We start from the raw sequence: 11,254 nt of genomic DNA, 5'->3' as shown, positions 1-11,254 counted from the left end.
GCTGGGCGGGGTCTCTGAGGGAGAGAGACACACACACACAGAGAGAGAGAGGTCAGGAACGCTGAGGAGACTGGGGGGCTGGGCGGGGTCTCTGAGGGAGAGAGACATACACACACAGAGAGAGAGAGAGGTCAGGAACATTGAGGAGACCGGGGGGCTGGGCGGGGTCCCTGAGGGAGAGAGACACACACACACACACACACACACACACACACACACACACACACAGACACAGACACAGACACACAGACACACAGACACACAGACACACAGACACACAGAGACACAGAGACACAGAGACACAGACAGACAGACAGACAGACAGACAGACAGACAGACAGACAGACAGAAGAACACATTGTAATCATGGTGTGCCAGGAGGAGAATTCATGCATTATTATGATGATGATGACATGACAGGAGAACACATTATGATGTGACTATGATTATTAATCACAATCTCATAATGATGTGATTGTGGTTGTAATCATGATGTGACAGAATGAGTTGAACAGACGTTAGAACCCATTTTGGGCAGGAACCCTTTTTGGTGTTAGCATTTATATGTTATGCTTTAGCTATTTGAAAAATCGAAGAACGACTGACATAGAAACATAGCTTTTTCAGAAAACTGTCAGGATGTAGAAGACATTTTTAGAATCTGATCTCAGGTCAAAATGGGTTAAAACACACATGTAGCTCTATAGATCTATAGATCTACACACAGAGACAAATATATACCTCTGTACTTGGCTGGGCTCAGGCTCGTCGGGCAAAGCTGCAGTCGAGAGAATAAAAACATACAATTGTTGTCAAATCACTTATCAAACATATAACCTTACATCAGTGGTTCCCAAAGTGGGGTCCGGGGACCCCCAGCGGTCCTTGAGGGAGTTCCAGGGGGTCCCCAGCTAAATGATAGTTTGGAACAAAATGGACCCTTATGGGGTCTGTATTGTAACTCTGAGAGTGTACACTCTCAGAGTTAAATTAGCATTGATTTTACAATATAAATCGGGGGTTCCCAGAGATATAAATGCCATTAAATGGGGGTCCGTAGACTAATGCATGTCAAACTGGGGGGGGGGTCCTTGGAATTAAACGGGGTGAGAATCACTGCTAGAGCCGTAACATTCTTCTCTTATGGGGGGGGGGGGGGGGGGGGGAGTCCCTGGCATGTGTTTTCAAATGGGGGGTCCACGGGGCTGATTAGTGTCAATTTGGGGGTCCTTGACATGAAAAACTTTGGGAACCAGTGACCTACATGCACCTATCAAAGACTACACACGAAAGACGAAACCAGACAGTCATATATCAGCTAGCTAGAGGCTAGAGCCCTTTGCACGCACGCACGCACGCACGCACGCACGCACGCACGCACGCACGCACGCACGCACGCACGCACGCACGCACGCACGCACGCACGCAAAATGACAGTCACTCAGTCATCAGCTAGCTAAAGCCAGAAGTAATAATATCTGGGACTTATATAGCACTTTTCATGACACTCAAAGACGCTTTACATGTGTTGGGGCCAGGGGGGGGGGGGGGAACAAGAAAAAAGACTTTATTAGAAAAAAACAATTAAAAGAATAAAACCAATAAAACAGTGCATATAACAAGTTTTTAAAGACACATCAGCTTGGAAATGCGATTGTGAACAGGTGGGCTTTCAGTGCAGATTTGTGAACTCATGACTCTTAAACTAACTCTTAAAGCTAAACTTTACCAAACATATTCGGCTGGCCTTTTTTTTACCCCAGAGGAGATTAAAGACACTACAAAACATGTTATGAACTTATTACAGCCAACGGCTAAACGAAAACACACCTGAATAATAATGAAGGTGAATGTCAGATGATTAAAGTTAAATGTACTCAAACCAGAGAATAAACTGGTTTCCAGAGCAAACTGTAACACCCGAGGCCGTACTAATCTTCTGATCCCATACAATCAGTATTGTTTTTGGCAGCAAATTTAGATTTTAGTCATAGTCTCTCGAATAGTTTTCATTTAGTTTTATTCACATTTTAGTCACCTGGAATGTTTTAGTTAGTCTAGTTGTAGTCGACTAAATCTACAGTTGATTAGTCGAACAAAATGTGTTTTGGCGGGCCTTGATGCCGTCGTAATGACTGCTGAAAATAGCCGATCTACAGGCTCACTTGTGAGCCTGTAGATCGGCTATTTTCAGCATGCAACCAATGACTTATAACTGGATCTCTTGTCCACTAGTCCCTTCCTAACATTTTAGTCTAGTTTTTATCTGTTGACGAAATTGGCAATATATTGAGTCATCATAGCTTAGTTTTCATTTAGTTTCCATTTAGTGGCCGAACGGTTTGCGGAGCGGTCTTGATACCGGAAGGTCGCCAGTTCGAATCCCCGGACCGGCACGTTAAAATTACCACCGCTGAAGTGCCCTTGAGCAAGGCATTGAACCCCAACCATGAAATGTTCTATGAGCAGGGCGTGGCTGTAAACAAGCATCTCAAGCTTAGTCCACTTACCCTGGGTAAACAAAGAACTTTGCTTTGCTTAGTTTTCGTCTGTGGTAGTCGACGAACATTTTTCGTCTTAGTTTTAGTCGACGAAATAAACACTGCATACAAGACTCACATAGTGCCTCAAATTCAATAGTTGATACTAGAGATTTCTCGATACTGTTTCGGTATCGGAAAAGTATCGGTATCGGCCCTTATTTTTCATATCGGGTCATATCGGTATCGACTATCGGCGAATATGCCAGTCTAACCACCGATCCGACACAGAGGTAAGGAAGGGCTTGACACTATGGCAGGTAAATAAAATGTTGGGTCATGTGGAGTTTGCTTTGGAGTTGCCCCAAACTGCAAGTGCACATTTGAGTGAGGAGTCTGCTATAAACACAACACGAGATATATAGCTAGATATATAGCTATAAACACTACAGGAGATCACAACAATGGTATCGGTATTCAGTATTCGGTATCGGCTAAAAAAATCGGGGGAAAAAAAAGTGTATCAGGACATCCCTAGTTGATACCATGGAAGAGTCACATAGAGCCTCAAATTCGACCTCGCCCTTTAGGGCATCTAACTGGTACTGGTACTACTGCTACTAGTACACATACAGTACCTACTAGTGTACTTATGTTGTGTTTATAGCTATCTAGCTATATATCTCGTGTTGTGTTTATAGCAGACTCCTCACTCAAATGTGTACTTGCAGTTTGGGCAACTCCAAAGCAAACTCCACATGCCCCAGCATTTTATTTACCTGCCATAGTGTCAACCCCCTTACCCCTGTGTCGGATCGGTGGTTAGACTGGCATATTCACCGATAGCGATATGACCCGATATGACAAATAAGGGCCGATCCGATACTTTTCCCGATACCGACACAGTATCGGGACATCTCTAGTACTAATGTAACTCACGGCTGATGAGGACCAGCTTGTGCTTCCATCTCTCCAACAGCATCAGGCCCAGTAGAGACAAACTGATCAGGAAGAGAGGTCGCAGAGACATGGAGGACACCAGCCTGTTGAATACATTACAATACATACATTAATACATCATAAAATACATTATAATACTTTATAATAAAGCTGATCAGGAAGAGAGGTCGCAGAGACATGGAGGACACCAGCCTGTTGAATACATACAATACATACATTAATACATCATAAAAATACATTAATACATTTAGGCCTGACGTCGAGAAAAAAAAAAAAAAGACTTCTAAATCATGACAATTCTCAGAGAAACCTCATGTTTCTATATCAGTGGTTCTCAATATTTCATGTCAAGGACCCCAAAGATTATATGCATTTGGCCACCGACCCCCATTTGAAAATATGTTGTTCCAGGGACTCATGTCAGGGACCCCCAAATTGACACTAATCAGGCCACAGACCCCCCGTTTGAAAACATGCCAGGGAACCCCCCCCCCGTGAGAGAAGATTTTTACGGCTCTAGCAGTGAGATTCTCAACCCGTTTAATTTCAAGGACCCCCCAGTTTGACATGCATTTAGGCTACGGCGAGTACGGTACCCCATTGAATGGCATTTCTATCTCCGAGACACCCACTTATATTGTAAAATCAAAGTTAATTTAACTCTCTGAGAGTGTACAAATGGTACAAACGATTTGTACACTCTCAGAGTTACAGTCCCATAATGGTCCATTTGGTTCCTAACTATCATTTAGCTGGGGACCCCCTGGAACTCCCTCAAGGACCCCTAGGGGTCCGCGGACCCCACTGACTTAACCCATTTAGACCCGAGGCTAAACCCGAAAAGGGCATCGATGCTTAAAATACTCCCCATTTAAAGAAAAGGGCATCGATGCTTAAAATACTCCCCATTTAAAGCAAGTGAAATATATCCTCGTGCACGATACTTGATCTGTAAAGCAGTGGTACCCAAAGTGGGGTCCGGGGACCCCCAGGGGTCCTTGAGAGAGTTCCAGGGGGTCCCCAGCTAAAATGATAGTTTGGAACTAAATGGACCCTTATGGGTCTGTAACTCCGAGAGTGTACAAATGGAACCAAACGGACCCACACTCTCAGAGTAAAATTGACATTGATTTTACAATATAAATTGGGGGTCCCAGAAGTAGAAATGCCATTAAATGGGGGTACGTAGCCTAATGCATGTCAAACCTGGGGGTCCCAGAATTATCTGTATATGGCCGCCGACCCCCATCTGAATATGTTGTTCCATGCCGGGACCCCCATCCCCAGAAGCAACGATTTGAGTTAAAACGTTCACTGTGATAGAATATATATTCAAAGATTTGCACCACATTCACACGATTTAAAAAAAATAGCAGATCTACAAGCTCGTAGCGCGGCACTGGTGCCGCGCTACGAGCTTGTAGATCTACGAGCTTGTAGATCTGCTATTTTTCAATAGCTAAAGTATAACATAATGCTTAAAACACCAAAAAAGATGGGTTCAGAATGGGTTAAGAGTTGATTCGACACACACGCACGTATGCGCACGCACGCACGCACACACACACACAAAGTAAGCACTAAGGTAATATTATCGACAATAATAATGTTGTTACATGGTTGAAGAGAGAACCAGTCAGCCAGAATGTCATGGTTCGCATCAGGCCAGCATTCAGCTCTGCTCAGATGCAGGAAAATAAACACGGGTGACATGTTTGACATGAGCGGCTTTCAGCTGAATAGGTCAGTGAATAGGTCAACATTAGTCTGGTAGGATGTTAGCTTTCAGCTACAACACAGTGAATAGGTCAACATTAGTCAGGTATGGGTGTTAGAATAATATAACAACCACACCCGTGTGACTGAAGTGAGGGGCGCCATCATCATCGTACAATCGATTTCATCCTCAAGAATGGTGGTCCCTTATTGGCCAAGCTATAAAATCTACACTAATAGCTGAATATAGGAGGGGCTAGCACCCTATACATCTACACTAATAGCTGAATATAGGATGGGCTAGCGCCTTATAAATCTACACTAATAGCTGAATATAGGAGGGGCTAGCGCCCTATAAATCTACACCAATAGCTGAATATAGGAGGGGCTAGTGCCCTACAAATCTACACCAATAGCTGAATATAGGAGGGGCTAGCGCCCTATAAATCTACACCAATAGCTGAATATAGGAGGGGCTAGCGCCCTATATGAAAAGAGAGTTGAGCCAGAAGGCAAAGCTCTACCGAGCAATCTTCCTTCCTACTCTCACCTTTTTGGTCATGAAGTGTTCCTACTCTATATACTGTATGGTCATGATGTGTTCCTACTCTATATATGGTCATGAAGTGTTCCTACTCTATATATGGTCATGAAGTGTGGGTCATGACCGAAAGAATAAGGTCGCGAATACAAGCGGCCGAAATGAGTTCTCTCCGACGGGTGGCTGGCATCTCCCTTAGAGATAGGGTGAGAAGTTCAGTCACACGGGAGAGACTCGGACATAGAGCCGCTGCTCCTTCGCCTGGAAAGGAGCCAGCTTAGGTGCATCTCCCTAGGGAGGTCCTCGATGCACGTCCCACTGGGAGGAGACCCCGGGGGCAGACCAAGGCGCAGTTGGAGAGATTACATCGACTCACTGGCCTTGGAACGCCTCAGGATCCCCCAGGAGGAAGTTATACTAATGTTGCTCTGGAGAGGGAAGTCTGGAGCTCTCTGGTGGAGCTGTTGCCCCCGCAACCCGACTACGGATAAGCGGTTGAATATGGATGGATAGCACCCTATAAATCTACACTAATAGCTGAATATAGGAGGGTCTAGCGCTCCTCAAAAAAGGATAACAATAAAAGGCCAAGTCATCGTGACATGATGGTACGTACGCTCTCAAGAGTTACATTATTGTTAAACATCAGCATTACTTAATTTACAAGAAGTCGACACAATTAGAGAATGTAGAATAATTGTTATTTTGATCATCGTTTGCCTGTTATCTCTCCTAATGGTACCAACATCAATGCAGCATGGAATTGTTGGACAAAATGTTGTCCAACGACAACAAAATATTCTTTAGCTTTGGGTCTGAGAGGCTAAATGTCATCAAATGGTGGTCCGTGGCTCAAATGGGTCTGAGAGGCTAAATGTCATCAGATGGTTGTCCATGGCTCAAATGGGTCTGAGAGGCTAAATGTCATCAAATGGTGGTCCGTGGCTCAAATGGGTCAGAGAGGCTAAATGTCATCAAATGGTGGTCCGTGGCTCAAATGGGTCGGAGAGGCTAAACGTCATCAGATGGTGGTCCGTGGCTCAAATGGGTCTGAGAGGCTAAATGTCATCAAATGGTGGTCCGTGGCTCAAATGGGTCTGAGGCTAAATGTCATCAAATGGTGGTCCGTGGCTCAAATGGGTCTGAGAGGCTAAATGTCATCAAATGGTGGTCCGTGGCTCAAATGGGTCTGAGAGGCTAAATGTCATCTGGTAGTACGTGGCTCAAATGCTAAATAAATAATTAATGGGCACTAAAACCACTGACAGAGCATATGTATCATAGTATATATTTATCAAAACAATGTATTCAGTGTATTAGTATAATGTAGTGTTTACCAGAACAGTGTGTTCAGTGTATTAGTGTATAATGTAGTATTTTGTATTTACCAGAACAATTTATAATTACAATTTAGGCATTTAGCAGACGCTCTTAATCCAGAGCGATTTACATTAGGCAAGAACAAAAAAAGCATGGGAATACATCACATATATAAAATGCATTTATCATGAAACATGCGTAAGCTAAGAACGTAACTAGAACATATCTATATAATGACACTATACATATAAACTATACATATATACTATACTATGCTATACATATGTACTATGAAGTGCTATGACTACATACAATGCAATTATTGTGCTGTCTACATGACATGCTATAAGTCAAATGCTATCCAAGTCTAAAAAGTGCTATCTAACGGGGTAGGGTAAGTGCTATGGGCCATGATGGAGTCTGGGTGTTCAGAGTCAGGGCCACGGTGAGGCTGTACAGTATATATTTACCAGAAAAGGGTGTTCAGCGTCAGGGCCACGGTGAGGCTGTACAGCGGTCTCTCCCACACCAGCAGCCGCTGCAGAGACATCAGCAGGCCGCCGTAGGGCCGCAGCCAGACCTGGAGCTTCTGGCGGAGCGCCTCCAGCCGCAGCTCGCCCTCCAGCCCGGCCTGCTGCTCCTCCAGGGCGGCCTCCCGGTCCTCCTCCTCTCCGACTCCCCCGCCGCCGGCCTCCAACCTCTCTGCTGCTCCCCCGGCCTCTCCGGCCCTGTCGGCCCGCAGAGGAGAGTCCGTCTCCCCGCTGCCACCTCCTCCTCCACCGCCGGGGACCAGGTCTGCTCCCCCGGCCTCTCCGGCCCTGTCGGCCCGCAGAGGAGTCTCCGTCTCCCCGCTGCCGCCACCTCCTCCTCCTCCAGTACCCGGGGGTCCGCGGACCACCAGCAGGGACTCCACACCTCCTCCTTCGCTCGCCATTGTTTTTGTTTTGGTTGTTTTCTTCTTTTTGCCCCCCCACACCTCCACCTCTCTCTCTCTCTCTCTCTCGCTTCGCTCTGTTTGTTGTTGTGTTTCTGTGACGTGCGCGTGCGTCAGGGAGGGTTGCCACGTCGCGTGAGAGACATAAGCAGCCATGGGTCCATGAAAACAATTAAGCCCAAAAGATTACCTTTTATAAACAAAAACATATATACATTTTAAGGGCTATTTGAAAATGGCAGATCTACAAGCTCACAACGCGGTGCGATGTGACATGCACTTTTTTTTTTTAACAACACAAATCTTGTATGGGCCGGCCCGGGGGTCCCTGGCATAATATGTTTTCAGATGGGGGTCCGCAGACATAACTAAAACACATCGCATGGATGGATGCACCTGGGACATATATCCACAGCAGTGTTGGGCAGTATTCAATTTTCTGATTTAAACATATATTTTTTTAAATAACCTTCATTGTAACATTGATACAGTCAAATATAAACTGTCAATGTTACATCAGCAGCAATGGAGGGTGGACATTGTGAGAAAAAAAAATCATAGAGAAGGCATGGCAGTTACGTTGGAGAACGATGTATCCATGAGTAACTGTCTATTGGTGTATATGTATCATTATATATGTACAATATTGTGAGTGTCTTGTAAGCCTGTGCGGGCATCTTATGATGTAGGACACTTTAATAAAAACTCTATCTATATATATAACTAGTTACTAGCAATATTACTGTAATATTATTACTTTTTCCCCAGTAACGATTAGTGTAAGTGTAGCAGAGTGGCTCAGAGCCTCTGTCTGATGGCCTCAAAAGTCTAATATCTCCCCTGGTCTAGTGGGATATCCCTTTGGCCTAGTGGTTAAGATGTTGGACTTTCACATGGAAGGCCTGAGTTCAAATCCCAGGCGTTACATTGGGGCCGTGACCCGGATCGGGTTTCCCCGTGGGAGGAGGTCAAAAGAGAGGTGAGTGTAGCAGAGTGGCTCAGAGCCTCTGCCTGCTGGCCTCAAAAGTCTAATATCTCCCCTGGTCCAGAGGGATATCCCTTTGGTCTAGTGGTTAAGATGTTGGACTTTCACGCAGGAGGCCAGAGTTCAAATCCCAGGCGTTACATAAGGTATTACTCTGCCAAAACAGTAATATTATACCTATTTACTTTGCACAAAAAAAAATATAGCACATATTACATAGATATTCTTATTTTTGAGTGGTGCAAACCACTCCAACAACTGGCTTTGTACCCGTGTACCCGTGTTTGTTCGTACCAAAAAAACGAGCATGGTTGCTATGGTTAGCAACCAAAAAAACGAGCATGGTTGCTATGGTTAGTATGTGACGTCACAGTAACTATAACAATAAATGTGTAGTTGCACCACTCAGTTGATTTTTTTTGCTGTTTTTGCTGTTTTTTGGCTAATTTTAAAAAACGAGAGAGATCACTGCTTTATTTTATAGGCATTTTTGGCTGATTGGTGGCTCTTTTTATTAATATTATTATTCAAAACAATTGGATTCAGTTCTAAAAGAAGCTGCACTATACAGATTGTGTTGTTGTACATCCCTTTTTTTGCGGGTGATCAGGGGCGCAAAAGTAATATGTAATATTTGTATAATATATAATTTTTTAGGCTTGAATCCAAGTAATAATATTATTACTTTTTCTAATGAGTAATAAGTAAAACAAACTGGTCAGGCTACTATACTAGGCCTCATCCCTGAACCCATCTCACCCCTGCCCACTTTGACAGGCTGGAATGGCTTAGGGTTGACGACAGAGTACAGCATCTTGCAATGGGTCTCCACAAGATTCGATACACCACCAAGATACCCATGTCTAAATACTTCCTTTATAATGTCAATAAAGTCAACACCCACAACACCAGAGGGAGTTCAACAAACCAGATTCGGCACAAACAAGGGACTAAATTAATTTCGCTCCTATGCCACAAAAATGTGGAACGCCCTACCAACAGTCATTAAGACATGTGGACTCCTTCAAAACTGCTCTCAAATGGCACCTACGGACGGCTGCAATTCGAAACTGGCCCCCGTAAAATCTGAATCCCCCACCCACCCCTTTTCCCCGACACTGGATATGTCTTTTCCCCCTTTATACATCCTTTATGATGATTCTGATTCTGATTCCTGTTTTTGAGTGGTGTAAACCACTCCTACAACTGGCTTTTGTGTGCATAAAAAAATGACCATGGTTGCTATGTTCAAAATAATTTCTGACGTAATTAAATCACACCCGGGTGAACTGGATGACCGTAGCAACCGTGGTCATTTTCTCTGCACAAAAAAAGCCAGTTGTGAAATCACATCCAGGTGTGATTTCATTACGTCAGATCAGAGCTGATCAGGGTATATAATACCTTACCTTATATAATACCTCACATCGGACAAAAACTCCAGGTGAATCAACTTCATGGTCACAAATCATCACATCAGAAGACGAGTCTACCTAGCCAAACGTCAGACCACAGCTGATCATTATAAAACCTTACACCACTCAGTTCACACGGGTGTGATTTTTTGCAATATGGAAGTGTATATGTGTAGGCGTCACTAAATGTTATGATGAATTGAAAACGGTGGACCCTCTTGTAAACAAGTATAATGCTTTATTAAGTTTATTGGGTCGTCCACTCACAGTTGACAGTTGTACTGTAATTCTACTGTAATTCTGCAAACTTTAATAATAAATACTTCAATCAATCAATAAATAATAAGTAACATATTACTAGCCTAAGTAATATTGCCCAACACTGATCCTCAGTGATGTATTGTATCCCAAGGTCATCAGGGTTTCGGGTTTACGTCCCAGTAGCTACCCTCGATCAGGGCCACACAATCCGTTGCTCCGGAACTACTCTGCGGGACTGGGAGGTACCATTCTGGCGTGTGGAAGGACTAGGCTCTGTGGGCTGGCTCCTGTCCGGGCCCCTCCTACGTCTCACCAGGTCCACTCCTACGTCTCACCAGGTCCAGGACCTGTGCGTTGCACCAGACTCCCTGCAGTAACCAGACACGTGGTGGTATAAAGTAGACCTTTAAGCAGTACCATTAATTAACAGAGTGTGCACCCTAGCTGCATGTGCTCAAGCAAGGTCACAGAGCGACAGAAAGATTTCTATATAGGGTCTGAGAAAGTAGAGACACGTCAGAATTCTCCATGACAGAACAAGCCTTCTGTCCTGCTTCCAGGGGCCCCGACCGTCGAGCTGATATGGAGCGAATATGATTCGCGAAATAACAGGTCGTATATATGTTACTCATATTCAAATGC

At 44.3% G+C, this 11,254-nt stretch overlaps 1 protein-coding gene across 1 annotated transcript in view; it reads right to left on the bottom strand.

Annotated features, from left to right (window-relative positions):
* The window catches only part of retreg2 (reticulophagy regulator family member 2), a 16,337-nt gene extending 8,336 nt beyond the window's left edge, over positions 1–8,001 (bottom strand). Inside the window, exons 1-3 of the mRNA XM_079494931.1 lie at positions 7,488–8,001; positions 3,420–3,523; positions 742–778 (exon numbers count right to left, since the gene is read on the bottom strand). Of these exons, the coding sequence (XP_079351057.1) occupies positions 742–778; positions 3,420–3,523; positions 7,488–7,951 (605 nt within the window). The 5' untranslated portion in view covers positions 7,952–8,001. The remainder of the gene's footprint in view (positions 1–741; positions 779–3,419; positions 3,524–7,487) is intronic.
* Between the last annotated feature and the right edge of the window lie 3,253 nt (positions 8,002–11,254).

The sequence above is a fragment of the Electrona antarctica genome (genome assembly GCF_951216825.1).
Source record: "Electrona antarctica genome assembly, chromosome: 24".
Taxonomy (NCBI): domain Eukaryota; kingdom Metazoa; phylum Chordata; class Actinopteri; order Myctophiformes; family Myctophidae; genus Electrona; species Electrona antarctica.
Note: the sequence above shows the minus strand (reverse complement) of the source record. Positions and strands in the feature narration are given on the sequence as shown.